We start from the raw sequence: 24799 nt of genomic DNA, 5'->3' as shown, positions 1-24799 counted from the left end.
GCGGGTTCTTGTCCTGAGCTAAGGATAAATACACATTAGCCCGGACTCTTGCTGAAGATTTAAAGAAGTTTATTAAAAAGATAGAAATACAGAAGATAGTTACAGCCCCATGCCAGAATGGCATGGGGGGGGGTTCAAATGAATGCCCCACCAAAGATACAACAGGTGGACGGGACTTTTATAACCCTGACTTTCATCTTGTTTATGTAATTCTGAGGTAGTAAGGTTCCTCCCCCAGTAAGGTATAGCAAGGTGTCTCCTTTCAAGAAGGTCGACCCCTCCTCCCATCCTAGCTAGATCATCCAGTTATTATGTAAACCTGCCTTTAGAATGAGGATGAGGAAGTCCTAGTTCTCCTCTTCTATAGACTTGCTAATTACCTTTAGCTAGGTTGATTTACATTGGAATAATTGCCTGCTTCTAGGCAGAAACCAAGTCCTTTCACAGATTTGCCCCTCACCCATTTTTTGGAATATATTAATAATCATAGCTTTCTCAAATCTTCCTAGGCCATTCCCAATACTGGTACATCACTGAGTTGCAAAAGGCCTCACTAAGTAGCCGAGGCTGTCCATGAACCAGGATCCTCCTGTCTCAGCTTCCCAAGTACTGAGATTACAAGCCTGTGCCACCACACCTGGCTCAGACCCTGTATGTATGTATGTATGTATGTATGTATGTATGTATATATTTATTTTGGTGGTAGAACCCAGGAGGTTTTCTACCTCCGGGCTATACTCTCCTGAGGGTTATACTCTCAGACCTATTTTGTACTTTATTTGGAAACAGGGTCTCACTAAGTTGTTGAGAGCCTCACTAAGTAGCTGAGGCTGGCTTTGAACCTGTGAGATCCTCCTGTCTCAGCCTCCCAAGCTCTGGGATTACAAGCATGCGCCACCACGCCCAGCTTTCAGTCCCTGTTTTAAAACAAATTTTTTTTTTAAAAGGGGAAGAGCCAGGCATGGTGGTGCACACTTCTAATCCCAGCATTTGGGAGGCTGAGACAGGAGGATCACTGTTCAAGGATAGCCTCAGCTACTACTTTAGGCCCTTTGCAACTCAGCGAGACCTTGTTTCAAAATAAAGAATAAAAAATAGGGCTGGAGGTGCAGCTTGGAAGTAGAATGCTCCTGGCTTCCATCTCTAGTACCACAATAAAATAAAATAGTCTTCCAGAAGATTGTCTGGTTACTTTACAGAAATAGCTGGGAATGAAACAGATCCAAACACCAAGTGTTTCTTTGATTCTCACCAAGGGCAACCTGAAATCAGCTGCAGAAATGAGGTGAGACTGGGGGGTCTCTTTTGAAGTCTTAGAACCTGGAGTGGCCACCTGAGGCCCCATCTACTTTCGAAGATCACTTGAGCCTAGTGATCAACACACTGGTCAACAGAGCAAGACCTGGTCTCGGAAAAGAAAGTTCTAAGATGAGTATCAGAACCCACAGCATCCTTTTCAGTTGTCTCAAGATCTCTTCTGCGGTTCCCTCAGGGTGAGCCTCAGTGCTTCATCTCCGGGGACTGACTAGCTGTGGCTCCCTCTTGTTCATTGGTTCCCTTTAGGAATCTTTGGAATGATACAAAAACCTAACAGACCCTTCCTTTCCCTAACTTCCCCAAGCTGATTCAAACACGGTATCCAGTATTCCAAGTCCTGTGTCGCCCCCAAGCTCTTGCCTGCACTGGTTTGAGTGAAAAATGAAAGGTCTACTAAAGGCTGGATGATTCAGGAATCATCCAGTGTGTGTGTGTGTGCGCGTGTGTGTGTGCGTGTGATTAAAATTAGCTACAGTGACCCGGGCGTGGCGGCGCACGCTTGTAATCCCAGCATATGGGAGGCTAAGACAGGAGGATCGCGGTTCATCGACAGCCTTAGTTACTTAGGCCCTCTGTAACTCAGTGAGACCGTTTCAAAATAAAGAATAAAAAAATGGGGCTGGAGGTGTAGCTCTATCCCTGGGATCCATCCCCAGTAACCCCCCCCCAAAAAAAAAACAAAACATAAGCTACACTGGTAGTGGATTCCAGGCCGGAGCCCGCCCGGAGCGTGCCCGCAGGGAGACGGGCCACGCGTGTGCGGGGCGGCGCTGGCACCTGGGCGTCGGGACCCCGCGAGGGAAGCCTCCCCAGGCCGCCGGCCGAGTGACGTGGACGCAGAGGAGGATTGTGGGTTCCTCGGCGCAGGAGGTAGCGGAGTCGGCCGCGAGGGTGCCCGCCCGCAGATCGCTGCCCGGCGCGGCCCGCCCGCCCGCCGTGAATGGGCCGCTAGTTGTCAATGGCGCCGCGGGGGGCGCGGGCGGCCCTCCGGGCGGGGGGCGCGCGCTCGCGGCTGCCCGCCCCGGCCCCGGCCCCGCCCTCGGCCTCGCGCGGCTGCTGAGCCGGCGGAGCCCCGCCAGCGCCGGCCTCGGGCGTTTCCGGCGGCCCGCGCAGGGCGCCAGGCTCCTCGCTCGCGCGCCCGCCCGCCCGCCCGCCGCGGCCGCGATCGTCTGCAGGGCGGAGGCGGCGGCGCCGGGCCGCCATGCGCCAGCCGGCCGCGGGCTGCTGAGCGAGCGAGCGAGCGAGCGAGCGGGACGCGGACGCCGAGCCGGGCCGAGCGAGGCATGGAGCCCGCGCCCGCGCCGCGGCCCGACCGGGCGCCCGAGCTGACCGCGGAGGAGGAGCAGGTAAGGCGGGGGTGTGTCCGCGCCCGGCCGGCCCGGCGCCGCCGAAGGCCGCGCGGCCGAGCCCGCCCTGCGGAGGGGGCGCCGGGAGGAAGGCGGCCGGGCTCCGGTGACCGCAGCCTCGCGGACAGCCGCGGCACACCTACCGGGGAGGTCCTGGAAGACCCGGCCTTCTCGGCGCCCCAGACCCCTGCCCTCCCTCCGGTCCTGCTCTCCCAAGCCGGACGCATCTCCTCGCCCGCTTCCCTACCCCCACCTCGTCCGACTCCATCTTTCTGAAGCTTACATTGAGCCCCATTGTCCCTTATAGCTGATGACCTTCAGTTCCCAGGAGGAAGTGGTTTGCGGTATCATTCTGAGGGCTCGGGTAAGGAAAAAGCCCTTAAAGTCCGCCCCCGGCCCCCACCCCAGCCCTGGAGGCTCCAGCCACCACGGAGGAAAATGGGAAAGTCGGCTAGCTGAGACTGGGTTTTTATTTCTCTTCCTTGGCAATTCCCATACACGGTCAAAGATAGCCACAGTCTCCTCTACATTAAAAAAAAGAATAAAAAAAATTAAAAGTAAATGAAAAAAGGTGAGCTTTTCTGGTAATCCATTTCAACCTCTCCTGCCTTTGTTGCCAAGACCGATATTTGCTAGCACTGTCAGTTCTATGGAGACAATCTGTTTTTACAAACTAATATTGGTTAATGGGCTTAAGAGCTGCTTTTTAAAAGCCTTTGACTTTTCTCCCCCATTGCATAGATGACGTTTTTCATATTAGGCCCTAGACCACAGTCTTGCCTTTTGATGCTGTGAGATAAAATCAGCTTAGGAAGAAAATACAAAAATTCTGTTTTGTACAAGCAGTGGTAACTCCTGGTAACTGCAGTTGGGTGTTATTAAAACTGGTCAGACCCTAGTACAAGCAGGTGGCCAAGTAGTCCATCATGCCAGAACTGGGGAAATACTTTAGTAATAAGGTATATTTATTTAGGTTTTCTTTTTTCTTCCTTTCTTTCCTTTTCTTGTCTGTCTTTTTTTTTTTTTTTTTTTTTTTTTTTCCAATACTGGGGATTGAATCCAGGGGCATTCTACTTCTAAACTACACCCTCAGGGCTGTTTTTTATTCTTTGTTTTGAAACAGGGTCTTAATTACTAAATTGTGGAGGGCCTCACTAAGTTGCCGAGGCTGGCTGTGAGCCTGTGATCCTTCTGTTTCAGTCTCCCAAGTACTGGGATTGCAGCATGTGCCACCACACCCAGCTCTAGGTTGATTTTATAGGGACAAATCGTTTTCCTCTTAACTATTCTTCCGGTCCGTGCACCACACAGATTTGAAGATTTAAGGACATCAGGTCAAGATGCACAGCTATAATTCCAGCTACTTGAGAGGCTGAGGCAGGAGGTTCATAAGTTCCTTTGTTTTTGATACTGGGGATTGAACCCAGGAACATTCAACCTCTGATCTACACCCCCAACCCTTTTTTTTTTTTTTTTTTTTTGGTGGTGGTACTGGGGATGGAACCCAGGGGCATTCTACTTTCAAGCTACACATTCAGCCTTATTTTTTATTCTTTATTTTGAAACAGAGTCTCACTGAGTTGCAAAGGGCCTCACCAAGTAGCTTAAGCTGTCTGTGAACCGCAGTTTTCCAGTCTCATCCTCCCAAATGCTGGGATTACAAGCGTGAGCCACCACACCTGGCTCCCCAGCCCTATTTTATTTATTATACTACTAGGGATTGAATCAGGGGCATTCTACTTCTGAGCTACATTCCCAGCCCTATTTTGTTTATTATTTTGAATAGGATTTTACTAATCTACTGAGTCTGCCCATGAACCTGTGGTCCTCCTGTCTCAGCCTCCGAAGTAGTAGGATTATTAGCATGCACCACCACGCCCAGCTCTATTTTATTTTTTATTTTTGTCCTGGGGGTTGAACTCAGAGACACTTTACCTTTGAGCTACACCTACAGACCCTTGAAACAGGGTCTTGCGAAGTTGCTGAGGGTGTTCTTGAATCTGCAATCCTCCTATTTTAGCATCCAAAGTACTGGGATTACAGGCATGTACCACCATACCTGGTTTATCTTTTTTTTTTTTTTTTAATAGTACTGGGGATTGAACTCAGGGGAATTCTACCTCGGAGCTAAACCCCCAGCCCTATGTTTATTCTTTATTTTGAAACAGGGTCTCGATAAGTTGCAGAGGACCTCACTAAGTAGCTGAGGCTGGCCTCAAACCTGTGACCCTCCTGTCTCAGCCTTCTAAGTACTGGGATTGTAAGCATGCACCACCATATTTATATTTTAAAATGTTGAAACAAACGTTAACAGCAACATTGTTCTAATTATGGTTATGCCAGATACTCTGATATTTTAATATTGCATGAGAGTACTTTAAACTATAAAAGTTTCTTTGAAATATTATTTATTTACATATTTATTTAGTGTTACTGGGAATTGAATCCAGGTGCATTCTACCACTGAGCTACACCCCCAGCTCTACTTTATTTTTTATTTGGAAGTAGGCTTTTACTAAACTGCGGAGGGTCTCACTAAATTGCTGAGGCTAAGCTGGGTGTGGTGGCGCACACGTGTAATCCTAGCATTCTGGAGGCTGAGACTGGAGGATCGTGGTTCGCGGACAGCCTCAGCTATTTAGTGAGGCCCTCTGCAACTTAGTGAGACCCTGTTTCAAAATAAAGAATAAAAAATAGGGCAGGGGGTGTAGTTCGAAGGTCGAATGCCCCTGGGTTCCATATCCCCCCCCCCACACACACACACAAATTACTGAGGCTGGCTGCAAACTTGCGATTGATCCTCTTGTCTCAGCCTTCCAAGAACTGGAATTAAGCATGTGCCACCACTCCTGGCTCATTAAAGTATTTAAATGGTAGCAAATGTGTGTCAGCCTTACAAAGGCTATAATAAAATATTATAATTTATAATATTGCCCCTTTGCTCAGCCAGCAGCCGGCATCGGAGCCTTCTGTGAGGCAAGGCCGCTACTGAGGCCTCCGAGGCCGGGATCGGAGCCTGCCGAGGGGTTAGGCCCGTGCTGGGGCCAGCGGCTGACACTGGAGCCTTCCGTGAGGCAAGGCCACTACTGAGGCCTCTGAGGCTGGTATTGGAGCCTGCCTTGAGGCTAGGCCGGTGCTGGGGCCACCTAGGCTGGGATCGGAGCTAGCTGAGGGGTTAGGCCGGTGTCGGGGCCAGCGAGACCAGAATCGGGGCCTCCCATGAGGCAAGGCCGCTGCTTGAGCCAGCGAGGTCTGGATCAGTCCACCGGGTAGCCAGGCCACTACTGGGGCCGTCAAGAGTGGGATCGGTAATTGCAACGCGGCATGCACAGAGAAATATCGCAGAAAATAAAAACCAGATGCTTCCCCTAATCAGCAATAACTAGGAGGAAAGGGGCAACAGGAAGAGGTCGAGCTATAGAAAGGGCCCTATAGTGAAGCAACTAAGGTGACCAATCAAAGGGTATGGAATAGGGAAGGATGGAGCCTCTTTAAAACGCAGGAGGTACATAAACACGTGTATCAAAGTTAATCACCAAACAAGCATGGGCTCGAGAGAGGGGGTGGGAATGGGATGGGGACTGGATGAGGGCTAATTGGATGATGTGTGCTTGTATATCCTCTCAAGTCTTGTATTCCAATGTGATATATGATTACAATGCACAAAAAAAAATATATATATATATATATATATATATATATATATATATATATATATATATATATATATATTGTCCCTTTGCTCAAACCCATTATAGAACTCAGTTGGTGTTGATTTTGAAGCTTGTGGAAGAATCTTTGAAATATCCCAGTGTTGGAAATTTTTTGTACTTTTAAGAGTCCATTTGGAAATGGTAAATCTATTAGAACCCCGTGTGGTGGCACATGCCTGTAATCATGTCACTTGGGAGGCTGAGACAGGATGATCCCAGATTCAAAGTCAGCTTCAGAGCCGGGCGTGGTGGCCCACGCTTGTAATCCCCGCACTTGGGAGGCAGAGACAAGAGGATCGCGCAGGTTTGAAGCCAGCCACGCACGCTGGCTTAGGAGACCCTGTTTCCAAATAAAAATGTAAAAATAGGTCTGGGAGTGTAGCCTGGAGGTAGAAGGGCTTCCAGGAACCCCAGTACCACCAAAAAAAAAACAAAAAACAAGCCAGCCTCAGCAACTTAGTTGAGACCTTGTTTCTAAATAAAAAAATAAAATAGGGCTGAGGGTATAGACCTGAAGTAGAAGTCCCTTGGTTCCACACCTAGTAACACACACACACACACACACACACACACACACACACACACACATTATTGGAGCCTTATTTTATAAGCAAATATGAGATTACACTGGGTTAACACATATTCAGGCAAAAGAAAAAGTGCCCTTTTTCAGATGTGTGAAATGCCATACAGATGTTTCTAGAATAGATTCCTCCTGTATTGTATCTCCTTTTATATAGTCATGCTAATCAAACCCATAAATCTTCCGGGTCATTTTTCTGTCCTTCAACTCCTGAATACAATATATCGTCAGTTTTTCCTGAATATCTGTTGGATTCAACTTTCCAGTACCATCACTATCACCCTTTTTTTTTTTTTTTTTTTTTTTTTTTTGGTGGTACTGGGGTTCCTGGAAGCCCTTCTACCTCCAGGCTACACTCCCAGACCTATTTTTACATTTTTATTTGGAAACAGGGTCTCCTAAGCCAGCTCACAGCTGGCTTCAAACCTGCGCAATCCTCCTGTCTCTGCCTCCCAAGCGCGGGGATTACAAGCGTGCGCCACCACGCCCGGCTACTATCACCCTTCTTCAAACTACTGTGTAGGTTCAAACAGGAGTTTTTTTTCCCCACCCGATCTGTCTATATTTCAGAATCCAAAGTCAAATTGCAAATATGATTATATCTTCCCCTCCAAAATAAGCATTAATAAAACCCTTTATGCTGGGCATGGTGTTACATGCTTGTAATCCCAGTACTTGAGAGGCTGACACAGGAGGATCGCAGGTTCGCAGCCAGCTTCAGCAATTTAGTAAGACCTTGTTTTAAAATAAAGAATAAAGCTGGGCGTGGTGGCGCACTCTTGTAATCCCCGTACTTGGGAGGTGGAGACAGGAGGATCGCGCAGGTTTGAAGCCAGCCTCGCTGGCTTAAGAGACCCTGTTTCCAAATAAAATATATAAAATAGGTCTGGGAGTGTAGCCCAAAGGCAGAAGGGTTTCATCCCCAGTACCACCACACACACACACACACACACAAAAAGAATAAGAAATAGGCTGGGGATGTAGCTTGGAGTAGAATGCCTCTGGGTTCAATCCCCAGTTCTACAAAACAACCAGAACAGTAACCACAAACTCTTGAGTGGTGTTTTGATTTTTGTTGTGGCATTGCTGAGGATCAAACGCAGGGACTCACATGCTAGACAAACATTCTATCACTGAATTACACTCCCAACACTGTTAGTGGGTTTTCATCGCCCTGGGAGTGTGTGCAGCCTATAGCCTAAACTTGTCACGTTTCATCCCTGAGTCAGGCACACTGGCCTTACTGTTCTGCTCTCTTGCTGTTTCCTCCGGCTACAGGGTGTGCGTACTAGCTGCTTCCCTCTGTCTGGAAACACTTGTATTGTGAGCCTCCTCTTCATCCTACTGCTCTCAGCTTTTACTTCCTTGCAGAATCTCTTCTTGATCTCAGATTAAGTTCCTGCTACGAGCTCTCATTTACCTGTTCTTTACATCACTTATTACAGGTCCATACTTACTTGTGTGATTTTTATAACTGTATTCTCTAGGAGGGTTGGAATTTTTTGCTTGTGTTCACCATGGTAGGCACATTGTCTGTAAATAACGACTGGCTCTTATCCTTCAGGAAGTACTTGCGGAATGAAGGGTAGTTCTCCTGATTTGTATATAGGCCGCAGCATCTCCTTTCAGTGTGGTTTATAAAAATAAAGCCATAATAAGCTGGGTGTGGTGGCTCATTCCTGTAATCCCAGTACTTGGGAGGCTGAGATAAGAAGATTACAGGTTCTCAGCCAACCTCCGCTACTTAGTGAGGCCTCTGCAACTTAGTGAGACCCTGTTTCAAAATAAAGAATAAAATATAGGGCTGGGGGTATAGCTTGGCGGTAGAATGCCCCTGGGTTCAATCCCCAGTATTGCAAGAAAAAAAAAGGGGTTGAAGCAGTTGGGAGTATAACTCAGAGGTAGAATGCCCATGAGTTCAGTCCCCAGTAAGTACCAAATAGATAAATGAATAAAGGCACTGCTAGTTTTATTTATTTATTTATTTATTTACTTATTTATTTATTTATTTGCAGTACTGGGTATTAAATCTAGAGCTTTCTGCATGCTAGGCAAGCCCTCTATCCCTGAGCCACATCTCCAGCCCTTAAATACGGGGATCAGAAGTATGTGCTACCACACTCAGCCCTATAGCCCCTTTCTGTAGAAAATTATTTTAGAGTTTATGTTATGTAGTTTGTAACATTTTAAGGATTAGTAGAGAAATGCATGTAAAGCACATAGCCCAAGACTTACATTGTGAGTACTCAATAAAGTTAGCTCCTACTGCTACTGTTTATCTATTTATTTACTTATTTAATACTGGGATTGAACACAAGGGCAGTCTCACTGAACTGCATTTTTCTTTTTCTTTTCCAAGTAATTCCAGTTACTTGGGAGGCTGAGACGGGAGGATCATTGGTTCAAAGCCAGTCTCAGCAATTTAGCGAAATCCTTAGTGATTTAGGAAGACCCTGTTTCAAAATAAAAAGGGCTAGGAGTTTAGCCTGGAAATGGAATGCTCCTGGGTTCAATCCCTGGTATTGAAACAAAATAAACAACCCCCCCATTAAAAAAGCAATAATAATTCCACCCTGTGTTTTTTGTTTCTTTTTTTTTTTTCTTTTTCTTTTCTTCTTCTTCTTCTTCTTTTTTTTTTTTTTTGCAGTACTGGATAGAACCCAGGGGCATTCTACTTCCAAGTTACACTCCCAGCCCTATTTTTTAGTCTCTTATTTTTTTTTGAAACAGGGTCTCACTGAGTTGAGAAGGGCCTCACTAAGTAGCTGAGGCTGTCAGTGAACCACGATACTCCCGGTCTCCCCCTCCTGAATGCTGGGATTACAAGTGTTCACCACCACGCCTGGCTACCCTGTGGTTTTAATTTAATTAATTAACTAATTTTTGGTAGTACTGGGAATTGAACACTGGAACCCTGTACCACTGAGCTTTGTCTCAGGGGTGTGTGTGTGTGTGTGTGTGTGTGTGTGTGTGTGTGTTACTTGGGATTGATCCCAGGGATAATCTACCTCTGAGTTTTACCCCCAGCCCTATTCCCTGTGTGTGTGTGTGTGTGTGTGTGTGTGTGTGTGTGTGTGTGAGACTAGGGATTGGAACCCAAGGGCATTCTATCTTCGAGTTACACCCCCAGCCCCATTTATTATTATTATTATTATTATTATTATTATTATTATTATTATTATTTGTGTGTGTGTGTGTAGTACTGGGGGTAGAACCCAGGGCTCTTCTACCTCCGGGCTGGCTTCAAACCTGTGCGATCCTCCTTTCTCAGCCTCCCAAGCGCTAGAATTACAAGTGTGCATCACCATCCCTGGCTCCCCATTTTATTATTTCGAAACAGGGTCTTGGTAGGTTGCTGAGAGTCTTATTACATGCTGAGGCTGTCCTCGAATCTGTAGTCCTCCTGTACTGGGATTACACGTTTATGCCACCACATCTGGCTGTTTTTGTTTGTTTTTGAAACAAACTCTCACTAAATTCCTGAGGACCTAAATTGCTGAGACTGAGTTGGAACCTGTGATCCTTCTGTCTCAGTCTCCCAAGTACTGGGATTATAGGCATGTGCCACCATGCTGGGCTCTTTTTTTTTTTATATATAAATTTTTTTTCTTTACACTACTGGGGATTAAACTCAGGGGCATTATACCTCTGAACTGTACTCTCAGCCCTATTTTTTCTGTTTTATTTTGAACCAGGGTTTCACTAAGTTGTGAAGGGCTTCACTAAGTAGCTAAGGCTGGCTGTGAACCTGTGATCCTCCTATTTCAGCCTTTCAGGTACTGGGATTACAAGCCTGTGCCACCATGCCCAGCTAATAGGCTCTTTTTTTTCTTTTTCTTTTTTTTTTTTTTTTAATTTGAGACATGGTCTTGTTAAGTTACAGGCCTCTGCCACTGTACCCAGCAGTTGTTTTTATTTTTATTATGTTTTTTATTTTTTATTTTTTGTGTTACTGTGGATGGAACCCAGGGCTTTCCACCTCTGGGCTACATTCTAAGACCTATTTTATATTTTATTTGGAAACAGGGTCTCACTAAGTTGCTGAAAGCCTCACTAAGTAGCTGAGGCTGGCTTTGAACCTGCACGATCCTCCTGTCTCAGCCTCCCAAGTACTGGGATTATAAGTGTGTGCCACCAAGCCTGGCTTATTTTTTTTATAATAGAATCTTTTTTTTTTTTTTTTTTTCCGTACTAGGGATAGAACCGAGGGGCATTGTACCTTCGAGCTACACCCCCAGCCCTATTTGTTATTCTTTATTTTGGAGCAGGGTCTCAGTAAGTTTGGAGGGCCTCACTAAGTAGCTGGGGCTGGCTGTGAACCACGATCCTCATGTCTCAGCCTCTCAAATGGGATTACAAGCGTGCGCCACCATGCCCAGCTCTAATAGAATCTTTTAAAGTTAAAAATTTAACTGCTGTATAGTAGACTTCAGAGATGTTTGCCAATTTTCCCGAGGGCAGGGGTTTTGTCTTATTTCTTGTGGCCAAGAACTTCCCTTTTCCCACAGTCTTACATGTCCTGTTCTAAATGTCATCCCCCCCAGGCCCCCAAGTAACCATAAATCAAGGACAAAATGATTCATGATGTTAAATTGAGGCCTTCCAGAAAGGAAAAAGAGCAGATAGAAAGGTGAAGAATTCTTATTGTCATTATTGCCAATATTAATGTTATTGTAGTTAACACTTAGGTAAAATCTCATTTGAATATGAGAATTAGTCTTGGAAGTTTTTTTCTGCGTGTGTATGGTATTAGGGATTGAATCCAGGGGCATTCTGCCTCTGAAATGCACTCCCAGTCCTATTTAATTTTTTTATTTTTTATTTTATTTATTTATTTTATTTATTTATTTATTTTTTTTTTTGCGGGTCTGGGGATGGAACCCAGGGGCATTCAACCTCTGAGCTACAGCCCCTGCCCTATTTTTTATTCTTTATTTTGAAACCGGGTCTCACTGAGTTGCAGGGGGCCTCACTAAGTCACTAAGTAACTGTCCGCGAACTGCGATACTCCGGTCTCAGCCTCCCGAATGCTGGGATTACAACCATGCGCCACCACGCCCGGCTATTTTTTTTATTTTGAAACAGGGTCTCACTTAAGTTGTGGAGGGCCATGCTAAGTTGCTGTGTCTGGCTGCAAACCTGCCATCCTCTTGTCAGCCTCCCAAGTTGTAGGATTATAGGCCTGTACTACCATGCCTGCCCAGTCTTGAAATTTCTGAGCATGTTAGAAATGTGTGTGTGTGTGTGTGTGTGTGTGTGTGTGTGTGTGTGTGTGAAATGAGAATTGAACCCAGAGGCAGTCTACCTCTGAGCCACACCCAATCCTGTATTATTATTATTTTCTTTTTTTGTGGTACTGGGGATAGAACCCAGGGGCATTGTGCCTCTGAGATATACCCCCAGCCCTATTTTTATTCTTTTTTTTTTTTTTTTTTTTGGTGATGGGGGGGTGGAACCCAGAGGCTTTCTACCTCTGGGCTATTCTCCCAGACCTCTTTTCTAGTTTTTTATTTGGAAACAGGGTCTCACTAAGTTCCTGAGAGCCTCACTAAGTAGCTGAGGCTGTCTGCGAACCATGATCCTCTGGTCTCAGCCTCCTGAATGCTGGGATTACAAGCGTGCGCCACCACGCCTGGCGTTATTTTATTTTATTTATATTTTATTTTTTGTGGTGCTAGAGATTGAACCCAGGGACATTCTATCTCTGAGCTACACCCCCAGCCTCATTTTTATTCTTTATTTTGAAACAGGGCCTCACTAAGTAGCTGAAGCTAGCTGTGAACCTGCAATCTTCCTGTCTCAGCCTCCCAAGAACGGATCACAAGCATGTGTCAAGTATGCCTGACTCTTATTTTTCCAAAACAGAGTCTGGCTAAGTTTTTGAGACTCGTCTTTTTTTCTTTTTCTTTTTTCTTTTTGGTGCTGGAGATTGAACACAGGAGCATTCTACCTCTGAGCTACACCCCCAGCCCTATTTTATTTTTTATTTTGAAATGGTCTTGTAAATTGCTGAGAGCCTAGCTAAATTGCTGAGGCTGGCCTTGACTATGGCCATCCTGTTTTGGCCTCCCAAGAACTGGTTATTACAGGTGTACACCACCATGTGCAGTTTAGTTTGTGAATATTAAGGGACATGAAGATTTTCTTCCAGGAACCTGACCTTCAAATAATTACTAATAAATTGAAAAGTAAAACAGGTACTCCATTAGGAAGGAACTTAACAACTTCTGCTACTTCTACTTCCTCCTCTTCCTCCTTCTTCTTCTTCTTATTATTATTTTATTATTATATTGAACCCAGAGGTAGCTCTTAGCACCTCCATCCCTTTTTACTTTATATTTTCAAACAAGATTCCACTACATTGCTGAGGCTGGCTTTGAACCTGTGATACGCCTGTGTCAGTCTCTCAAATACTTAGATTATAGTTGTATGTGCCACCAAGCTTGGTGGAACTAAGCTTTTATTTATTTATTTGTTTATTTATTTATTTATTTATTTATTTATTTATTTATTGCAGGTCTGGTGATGGAACCCAGAGCTTTCAGCCTCTGAGCTATACTCCCTGCCCTATTTTTATTCTTTATTTTAAAACCGGGTCTCAAGCTGGGCATGGTGGCGCACGCTTGTAATCCCTACGCTTGGGAGGCTGAGACAGGAGGATCGCACAGGTTTGAAGCCAGCCTCAGCTACTTAGTGAGGCTCTCAGCAACTTAGTGAGACCCTGTTTCCAAATAAAGTATAAAATAGGTCTGGGAGTATAGCCCAGAGATAGAAAGACTCTGGGTTCTACCCCCAGTACCATAAAACCGGGTCTCACTGAGTTGCAGAGACTAAGTAGCTGAGGCTGTCTGAGAACCGTGATCCTCCAGTCTCAGCCTCCCGAATGCTGGTTTTACAAGCGTGCACCACCACGCTCAGCTGGAACTGAACAATTTAAAAAAGGTAAAAATTAAGTACTTGGAAAGCTGAGACAGGATCTCAGGCAGGTATGAGGCCAGATGCAGGGGTATAACTCTGAGATAGAACATCCCTAAGTTCAATTTCTCAAAACAAACTCCCAGGAGGGGAAATCTCAGCAAAGCTTGAACAGAAGGATAGGAGAGGAAGAAAGCTGAGGTTGTTCAATGGAGGAGCTACATATGAATATGTGTAATAGCATAAATACAACATGATTAACCTGGTCACTCTCTACTGGGGGGGGAAGGGAAATGGAGGGAGAAGGGCACAAAGCACAATGTAAATGTACACCACTCTCAATATGTTCCACTTATAAAAAATAAAAATAAAAAACTCCCACAGTACCACAAAATTAAATAAGTTAATAAAGTAAAAGTTAAGACATTTGTGAATTCGTGCATTTAAGTCAAGTTTTCTGATTTGTATCCCTTTTATTGTGTGGGGAAAAACAGTGATATTGAGGTACTTCAATTTTCTTAATATTAATCCATTTCTGTTGTTGTAATGGGGATTGAACCCAGGGTACTAGGGATGAACTTTGGAGGCGTTCTACCTAACCCTATTTTACTTAATTTATTCTTTTACTTTGAAACAGTGCCTTACTAAGTTGCTGAGAGCCTCACTTGCTGAGGTTGGCCTGGAACCAATGGTCTTCCTGTCTTTGCCTCCCAAGTACTAGGATTATTACAGGTGTGTGCCACCATGTCTGGCTAGGCCTATTTATTTATTTTGGTACTGGGAGTTGAATCCAGGGTCTGGCACAGGCTAGGCAATCACTCTACTACCAAGCCACATTCCCAATCCTATTTGTTTGTTTGTTTGTTTGTTTGTTTGTTTGTTTTTGACTGGGACTCACTGAACTGTATAAGCTGGTCTTAAATTTAAGATCCTCGTGTCTCAGCTTTTTTTTTTTTTTTTTTTTTTTTTAAACAGGGTCTCACCGAGTTGTAAAGGGCCTCACTATGTAGCTGAGGCTATCTGCAAACTGCAGTCCTCCTCTCTCAGCTTCTCTGGGATTACAAGCATGTGCCACCATGCCCGGCTTGTCTCAACATTCTAAATAGCTGAGATTATTGTCCTGTGCCACCATACCCAGTTAAGCCCCATGTTATAGTAGAATGTGATAACGTTTTTCTGGGTGTAATACCTCTGAGCTATACTCCCAGCCCTATTTTATTTTTATTTTGATACAGGGTCTTGTTAAATTTCTGAAGCTGTTTTAGCCTCCATGTACTGGGATTATGGGCATGTGTCACCCTGCCCAGCTTTATTTTTTATTTTGAGACAAGGTCTTGCTCAGTTGCCCAGGCTGGCATCAAATTTGGAATCCTTTTGTCTCAGCTTCTGTAGTTGGTAGAATGACTGAGTGTGCCGTATACCTGTATAGCACTTTCATATCTGATTTTGACAAGGCCTCCTAACCTAACTGGGGGTGTAGCTCAGTGGCACAGTGCTTGCCTAGCATGTGAGAGGTTCCAGGTTTGATCCCCAGCAGTATAAAATGAAAAAGATGGCCAGGTGTGGTGACCCATGTTTGTAATGCCACTACTTGGAAGACTGAGACAGGAGGATTGAGGACAGCCCCAGCAAGTAGTGAGACTCAGCAACCTAATGAAACTCTGTTTCAAAATAAGAATAAATATAGGGCTGGGGTGTAGCTCAGAGATAGAATGCCCCTGGGTTCAATCCCTATCACACACACACACACACACACACACACACACACACGCACGCACGCACGCACGCACACAAGAGGTGGAGGAGAAAAGCAAGCAAGCTTGAGCATTAGTTTCTTAAGCAGGGATAGGAGAGTGAGGCTGAGAAGCTCCATAACCATGGGAAGCATTATTTGTTCATTATTTACTGGTTATTCCTAGATCCAGACTGCAAAACAAAGAGGCCAAAGCAGTAGATTTCTTACTTTCTCTAGCCTCTGCTTTATTTATTTATTTCATTTATTTTTCTGTGATACTAGGGACTTTACCCAGGTGCATTCTACCTTTGAACTAATAACCTCAGCCTTTTTTTTTTTTTGCGGTACTGGGGATGGAATGGGGGGGGGCACTCTACCTCTGAGCTACACTTCCAGCCCTGTTTTTTTATTCTTTATTTTGAAACAGGGTCTCACTGAGTTGCAAAGGGTCTCACTAATAGCTGAGGCTGGCTGCGTATCGCAGTGCTCCTGACTCAGCCTCCCAAATGCTGGGATTACAGGGGTGCGCCACCACGCCCGGCTCACCCCCAGCCCTTTTTGTTTTTTGCTTTTGAAATGGTCTCGCTAGGTTGCTGAGAGTCCTGCTTAAGTTGCTGAGGCTGATCTCATACTTTCTGCTTCTGAGAAAAGTATTCCATTTTTTTTCTGGGGAAGGTAGTTTTTGGAATATATCCTGGTTTCCTCTGAAATACCAAGTCCATTCAAAACATAAACACACAGTTGTCTTTTTATCCAGTTCAGGTAGTATAGGTAAAACTAGGATTATAGGGACTGTGGGTGTAGCTTAGTGTTAGAGCTTGTATTTAGCCTGGGTGAGGCCCTGAATTGGATCTAACATACAGCACTGCAACAAAACAAGAACAATCAGGATTATAGATTTATTCTGAAACCAGAATTGATGGGTATATTGTAGGTACAATGCTCTATTACCGAGTTATATCCCTAACTTAATGGGCAGATACTAAAGAGGTCTGTCTATGCTTATTAGGACTGAAGTGTGGAGACATTAATTCATTAATTACTTTTTTCTTTATTTTATTATTTATTTATTTATTTCAGTACTGGGTATGGAACCCAGAGGCCTTCTACATACGGGCTACACCTCCACATCTATTTTTTCTTTTTTCTTTTTCTTTTCTTTTTTTTTTTTGTGGTATTGGGGATGGAACCCAGGGGCATATTATCTCCGAGCTATACCCCGGTCCTATTTTTTATATAGTCTTTTTATTTTTTATTTATTTTTATTTTTTATCTTTTGCAATACTGGGGAGGGAACCCAGGGGCAGTCTACCTTTGAGCTACACCCCCAGTCCTAATTTTTAGTCTTTTTTTTTTTTTTGAAACAGGGTCTCACTGATTTGCGAAGGGCCTCGCTAAGTAGCTGAATAACTACTATGTGAATACCTTGTTAGTATGAGAATTGTCTTTTTTTTTTTTTTTTGGTGTGTCTGTGGATGGAACCCAGGGGCATTCGACCTCTGAGCTATACCCCTAGCCCTGTGTTTTATTCTTTATTTTGAAACAGGGTCTCACTAAGTTGCAGAGGACCTAAGTAGCTGAGGCTATACGTGAACGGCGATCCTCCCGTCTCAGCCTCCCAAATGCTGGGATTATAAGCGCACACAACCATGCCTGGCTTGTGAATTGTCATGTTTTAATACCTTAATATTTCTCCCTGTGATATCTAGTTGAGGTCTATTCTGTGGGAGGATAAGAGTGTTCTTTGTAGAGCAAGGTACCAAATGTCGTGATACAAATGGCCCCATGTGAATAGCATTTTCCTCCCTTTTCCCCAATTATAGATCCAGGAATTACTTGAAAAGGTTTTTTTTGTTGTTGTTGTTCTGGGGGTGGAATCCAGGGACATTCTACCTCTAAGTTATACCAGCCCGTTTTATGTTTGACCTTGAAACAGGGTCTTACTAGGTTACTGGTGGTCTTTTTTGGGGGTTAGTGAGTGACCCCAGGCTATTCTACCTCCACTACACCCTCCCCCCAGCCCTTTTGTGTGTGTGTGGTACCAGGGCATTCTACCTTGAGCTATACCTTCAGCCCAATTTTTAATTTTGAAACAGCTTCTCATTAAGTAGACGAGGCTGGACTCGAACCTGTCATCCTCCTGTCTTAGCCTCCCCAGTACTGGGATTACAAATGTGCATCACCACGCCCAGCTCTTTTTTATTTTTGTTTTTTTACTTTTATACTTTCTGTAGTACTGGGAATGGAATCCAGGGACCTTCTACCTCTGAAGTACACCCCCAGACCTATTTTATTTTTTATTTGGAAATAGGGTCTTGTGAAGTTGTTGAGGACCTTACTAAGTTGCTGACGCTGTCTTAGACCTTGTGACCCTCCTGTCTCAGCCTCCCAAGTACTGGGATTACAGGCCTGTACTACCACACCCAGCTACTGAGGCTGGTCTTGAACCTGCTATCTTCCTGTCTCAGTCTCCGAAGTACTGGGATTACAGGTGTGCACTACCACACCCAGCAGTTGTCTATGTTTTAACAACCTTTCAAATGAACACTTATTAATTTGAGAGCTAGTGATGTAGAGAACACCTAGAGTTTTTGCTGTTGTTTTTGTGAAGAAACCATCTATAAGTGAGTTTAGACATCCAGGCACACTTAAGGAAAGGAAATTCTGGATTTCTGTGTTGACTTCAGAACTAGGTGTAAGACTAGTATGATACTGGATAAAAGCTCCAGGAAATATTTGGTTCTGGACTAGAACTGTACCATTCCCTGGGAGAGGAATAGTGAGATTGTTTTCAAAGACTAGCTAGCATTTATCATGGTTTCTCGTTTCCCAAAAAAGAGCAGAACCTTTATCTATTTGAGAAGTAGAAATGGAACCAGGGTGTCTACAAGGTTGAAAACGGGACATTGGGACAGCTGATGTCCACTGCAGATGGCATTCCCTGGAGACATGCTCTGCTTCCAAGTCAATATTGAATGAAAGGAGACACAGGCTATTCTGATTGAGCCAGGACGCCTGCCAGCTTTGACAGGGCCCTTCCATAGGGAAGCTCATGTTACTCCAGTGTCAGTTGCTCTGAGAATCTGGACCTAGGAGTTACCAGATTTTACTGCCTGAGTCCTGCCAAAGAGCTGAGCCCAGTTCTAAATGGAGCGTTGCAGTGAGGACATTCAGATTGCTGGCAGTGTTTCCAGTCTTCATTCTTTATAGGTTACCAATCACTGCTTAGGTATAGTAAGCTGGTCAGCTGATACTAGTTATGAGTATTATAGGTTTGTTCCTGAGTTTATCTGACAGCTTCCCAACCTTAGAAGTATTGACTGAGTGGAATTGAAATGGTGAGGTATAAGATTATCTTATGCTATGACTGACATTGCCTAATTGCAGTCTCCTGGCCAGCTGTGTTTTTTTTTTTTTTTTTTTTTTGACTACTTAATAGAGTTTGTGGGGCCAGGAGACATTCAAAAAGAGTTCTGGTTTGTTTCTTCTTTTCTTTGTTATTGGGATTGAACCCAGGGTTGTTCTACCTCTGAACTGCATCCAGGTATATTTTATTTTTTTATTTTGAAACTGGGTTTCACAATGTTACTGCACACTGGCTTTGAACTTGTGAACTTTCTGTCTCAGCCACCTAAGTACTGGAACTAGAGGCATGTGCCACTACACCTGGCTTCAGAGTCCTAGTTTCTTGAATATGTGACTCAGAATCAGGATTCAGTTACCTAGGGCACAGGGTTTGGGCTCATTCTCAGGAAGAAAGCAGAGCTAGTTAAATTGGGTGTAGAAGCTGGACGTGGTGGCACATGTTTGTAATCCCAGTAGTTGGGAGGCTGAGACAGGAGAATTGCAAGTTCGCGGCTGGCCTCAGCTACTGAATGAGGACCTCTGCAACTTAGTGGTCTAGATTCTATTTCAGAACCAAGAATAAGCCTGGCATGATGGTGCACGCTTGTAATCTCAGCATTTGGGAGGCTGAGACAGGGCAGGACTGTGGTTCGTGGACCACCTCAGCTACGTAGTGAGGCCCTCTGCAACTCAATGAGACCCTGTTTCAAAATGAAGAATAAAAAATAGGGCTGGGGGTATAGCACGGAGGTAGAATGAATGCCCTTGGGTTCCATCCTCAGCACCACAAAAAAAGAAAGAAAGGAAGGAAGGAAGGAAGAAAGATTGGTGTAGATTTCCAGCAGGTCTAATATGCCAGCTACTAGATTTTTTTTTTGGTGGGTCTGGGGATGGAACCCAGGGGCATTTGGCCTCCGAGCTACACCCCCTGCCCTATTTTTTATTCTTTATTTTGAAACCGGGTCTCACTGAGTTGCAGAGGGCCTCACTAAGTAGCTGAGGCTGTCCATGAACCGCGATCCTCCAGGTCTCAGCTTCCCGAAAGCTGGGATTATAAGCGTGCGCCACCACACCTGGCTTTATTCTTTATTTTGAAACCGTGTCTCACTGAGTTGCAAGGGGCCTCACTAAGTAGCTAGCTGAGGCTGTCTGTGAATCACGATCCTCCCGTCTCAGCCTCCCGAATGCTGGGATTACAAGCGTGCGCCACCACACCCGGCAGCTACTAGAATTTTAAACTAAATATCATCAAGTCAGTTCTGTGAGATCCATTTGAATTTTTCGATTGAGTCAAAATTGAATGTAAGGGTTTGTGTATGTTTATGTATTGTGTCTGAGGGGCTATTTGAGAATGAATGTGTTATTAGGTGATGGAAATGAAAGCAGTCATCAAATAGCTTCATTTATGTGAAATAGAAGAAATATAGTAGGGAGAAGGGGATAGTTACTATATTTTCAAAATATTCACCTTTCAGTCGTGTGTGTGTGTGTGTGTGTGTGTGTGTGTGTGTGTGTATTGAGCCCACATTGTTTTATCTCTGAACTTATAGCCCCAGCCCTATTTTATTTTGATACAGTGGCTCGCTAAATTGCTAAGGCTGTCTTTGAACTTAAATACTCCTGGTCTCAGCTTCTCAAGTAAGTACTGAGATTACAGGTGTGTGCCATCATGCTGGCTACCATTTTGCTCTTTTACTGGACTAATTTTTTTATTTTTTTACAGTACTGGGGGTGGAACCCAGGAGCATGCTACCTCCAAGCTATACCCCCAGCCTTATTCTTTATCTTAGAAACAGGGTCTCACTAAGTTGCAGAAGGCCTCACTAAGTAGCCGAGGCTGTCCATGAACCCAGACCCTCCTGTCTCAGCCTCCCAAATGCTAGGATTACAAGTGTGTGCCACCTGGCCTGGCTATTCTTTATTTTGAAACAGGGTCTCACTAAGTTGTGGAGGGCCTCCCAAGTTGCTGAGGCTGGCCTTGAACCTGCAATCCTCCTGTCTCAGTCTCCCAAGTATTGGGATTACAAGCATGCCCCACCATGCATGGTTTACTGGGCTAATTCTAAATTTTTAGTGACTTTTTTTTTTTTTTTTTTTTTTTTTTTTACCATACTAGGCATTGATCCCAGGAGCATTCTACCTCCAAGGTATAGATAGCCCCAGCCCTATTTTTTATTCTTTATTTTGAAACAGGTTCTCACTGAGTTGCAGAGGACCTCAATAAGTAGCTGAGGCTGGCTGTGAACCTGCGATCCTTCAGCCTCCCAAGTACTGGGATTACAAGTGTGTGCCACCATGCCCAGCTCTTTAAGTGACTTTCTTAAAGTTTAGCACTCAGAACTGAAGGCAGTATTACAAATGAAGTCTGATAGACCTGCTTATTTTGGACACATGAGCTTCTGTAGTGCTCTCCAAATTCGTAATAATCTTGGCAGTTTTAGCAAATTGTTGACTCAGAGTCAACAAAAATTCTTAAAATCTTTTTTAGTTTTTATTTTATTTTTTTTTTTTGTGTGTGTGTGGTACTGGGGGTGGAACCCAGAGGCTTTCTACCTCTGGGCTATACTCCCAGACCTATTTTTATATTTTATTTGGAAACAGGGTCTCACTAAGTTGCTGAGAGCCTCACTAAGTAGCTGAGGGTGGCTTCGAACCTGTGCGATCCTCCCGTCTCAACCTCCCAAGCGCGGGGATCACAAGCGTGCGCCCCCACGCCCTGGGAGTATGATTCTTTCTTTATACAGCGCCTTCTCTGGTTTGTTTTAAATGCTTAACAAATAGTTGCTACCCTAGTTATTTTTGCTGGATAGTACTCATTGGCCTGTATTAAGAGGAAAGTCTTGCTGTAACAAATTAATGAGTAAATTTGCTTACTTTCTTGTAACATGTGACTGATACTTTCTTATATATGACAGGGAACCAGGAGCCAAGGGAGACAGAAATAACATTTTGAGAAAAATAGAACAGCCGGCTGTGGTGGTGCATGATTGCCCAGAGGCTGAGACAGGAGGATCGCAGCCCCAGCTACTTAGTGAGTCCCTCTGCAACTTAGTGAGAGAGACCCTGTTTCAAAATAAAAGAATAAAAGGCAGGTGTGGTAGCACATACTTGTAATCCCAGCATTGGGGAGGCTGAGACAGGAGGATTGTGGTTGGAGGATGGCCTCAGCTACTTAGTGACACCCTCTGCAACACGGTGAGACCCTGTTTCAAAATAAAGAATAAAGTGCTGGGTGTGGTGGGGCACACTTGCAATCCCTGTGCCTGGGAGGAGGAGACCAGAGGATCGCGCAAGTTCAAAGCCGGCTAGCTTAAGAGACCCTGTTTCCAAATAAAAATTATAAAATAGGTCTGGGAATGTAGCCCAGAGGTAGCCTCCAGGAACCCCAGTACCACCAAATAAATAAATAAATAAATAAATAAATAAATAAATAAATAAATAAATAAATAAATAAATAAATATAGGGCTGGAGGTATAGCTTGGAGGTAGAATGCCCCTGGGTTCCATCCCCAGTACTGAAAAGAGAAAGAAAGAAAGAAAGAAAGAAAGAAAGAAAGAAAGAAAGAAAGAAAGAAAGAAAGAAGAGAGGAAGGGAGGGAGGGGAATGAAGGAACAGAACATTTCCTACCTGTCAGGTATTGGAGACGCCGTTCCTGGTCTGGGCCTTCACACATGGCCTGTGGAGTGCTGATAAACCCTTTCCCTTACTTCCTCTGGTAGGAAGTCATTAACACCGAGGAGCTTTTCATCTTAAATAGCTCAATTAATTCTGGCCCTTTAGTGTTGCCTGAAGCTTTGGGCTCTTACTGGGAGATTCACTGAGTGAGCCCTGGTTTCCTGTTGTTCTGTTCTCAGTGTGATATTAATCCTCTAATAGTAGTTAGCTTTTTTCTTTGGTTCTTGGTGTAATAAATGGAAGAGTCCCTGAATTTCAGAACCATTTCCATTGGTTTAATCAGGAGGGTGTATTAGATCTTTCTTCATGGGTATTCAGCCCTAGTATTTCTGATGGGATTTGTAGGGCTTTGAGTTTGAAGTTCATTTGGTTTCTTACTAGGCGAAAGAAAGATTTCCTATCATGTAACACACAGATACTAGGATAAAGAGTTCTGAGAAGCCAGGAGTGGTGGCCCACGCTTGTAATCCCAGCATTCGAGAGGCTGAGACAGGAGGATCACAGGTTCGAGGCCAGTCTCAGCTACTTAGTGAGGCCTTCTGCAACTCAGTGAGACCCTGTTTCGAAATAAAGAATAAAAAAAAATAGGGCTGGAGTGTATAGCTCGAAGGTACAATGCCCTGGGTTCCATCCCCAGTACCGCAGAAAAGCCCCTGGGTTCCACCCCCAGTACCACCAAAAAAAAAATGTTGCCTTTTAGCCGGGCATGATGGCACACGCTTGTAATCCCAGCATTTGGGAGCCTGAAACAGGAGGATCATGGTTCATGGACAGCCCCAGCTACTTAGTGAGGCCCTTTGTAACTCAGTGAGACTCTGTTTCAAAAATAGGGCTGTGGGTGTGACTCAGAGGTATAATGCCCCTGGGTTCCATCCCCAGAACTGCAAAAAGAAAAAGAAAAAAGATAAAAAAAGTTGCCTTTCAAAGCATACCCTGGAATCCCAATTTGTTCAACAATAGAAACAAAAAAATGATCCCTGGCCTTCTGTCACAGAAAACTCTAAGAGTCCTCTCTGGCCTGGCCGTCTTGCTCTTCTTGCAGATAATGGTGGAGATGTTGGCTCCAACACACACCACGCTTGGCCCCCAATTACTTCAGGGGAAAAAAAAAAGGCATTCAAGCGGCAAGGAGCGGAGGAGACTAGTAATCGGTTTCCTAGTCTCCAGGAAGTAAGCCCCAGTGCAGCAACTTTCCTGATTCCAGCAGGATAAGAGGACTCCCCCAGAGGGGGAGCATTGCAAGGCTTTCACCAGCCTGGTGGATCGGTGCTGCCTTTATGGCTTTCACTGGCTGGCTGGTGCCTAGTGTTTGAGGGATCTGAAGTCCCTAAGTAGAGAATGAAATGGAAGTGAAACACCATGTGGTGTCATGGCCGGCATAGAGAGCCACTGGGGCCTTTTGGTGCTGTCTGGGAGTAGCCCAGGCTGCGCACTGGCGACTGCACACCACTGGTCTCCCAACATTCACACAAGACGCTTTCCACTGAGGGACAACTAAAAGGAAAGTATCTGAGTTGCAGCATCAAGGAGACAGGGACTGCGATGGTTTGGGCCAGACAAGGAGGTTTCATCCCCAGATCCTTTGCTTATCTCAGCTCTTGTCTCCAAGAGCTAAAATAATGTAATTTAGTAAATGGTGGAAGGCAACAGAGCACCCACACAGAGGGTCTCAAAAGGGTCGCCATGCCCCGGTGTTCTCACTGGGCCTTGGCTGCAGCTGCTGCAGGCAGCTAGCTTTGCTTTGCTTTTTTTTTTTTTCTTTTCTTTTTCTTTTTCAGTACTAGGGCTGGAACCCAGGGGCATTCTATCTCTGAGCTATACTCCCAGCCCTATTTTTTATTTTTTATTTTGAAACAGGGTTTTTCTGAGTTGCAAAGGGCCTTGCTAAGTAGCTGAGGCTGTCTGCAAACCACGATCCTCCCGTCTCGGCTTCCTAACTGCTGGGATGACAAGCAAGGTTGCTGAGCCTCTCACTGAGCTGCTGAGGCTGGCTTCGAACCTGTGATACCCCTGTCTCCGCCTCCCAAGTACTGGGATTATAGGCACGCACCATTATGCCCGTTTTTTCAGCTGTTTTATAGCAGGTTCTTTAGTATGACTATAGTCAGGAAACTTGTTTTTACTTAGACATGAATATGAGAGAAGTATATAATTATAGAGAGCCTCTTG

The 24799-nt window shown here is 44.7% G+C and overlaps 1 protein-coding gene across 1 annotated transcript in view; it reads left to right on the top strand.

Annotated features, from left to right (window-relative positions):
* Positions 1–2600: 2600 nt before the first annotated feature.
* Positions 2601–24799, top strand: part of PTPN9 (protein tyrosine phosphatase non-receptor type 9) — a gene marked incomplete at both ends in the record, with an annotated part of 73236 nt that continues 51037 nt past the window's right edge. Inside the window, one exon of the mRNA XM_080690852.1 lies at positions 2601–2663. Coding sequence (XP_080546978.1) covers positions 2601–2663 — 63 coding nt within the window. The remainder of the gene's footprint in view (positions 2664–24799) is intronic.

The sequence above is a fragment of the Muscardinus avellanarius genome (assembly GCF_963383645.1).
Source record: "Muscardinus avellanarius genome assembly, chromosome: 3".
NCBI lineage: Eukaryota > Metazoa > Chordata > Mammalia > Rodentia > Gliridae > Muscardinus > Muscardinus avellanarius.
This window is presented reverse-complemented; position numbering and strand designations above follow the sequence as displayed.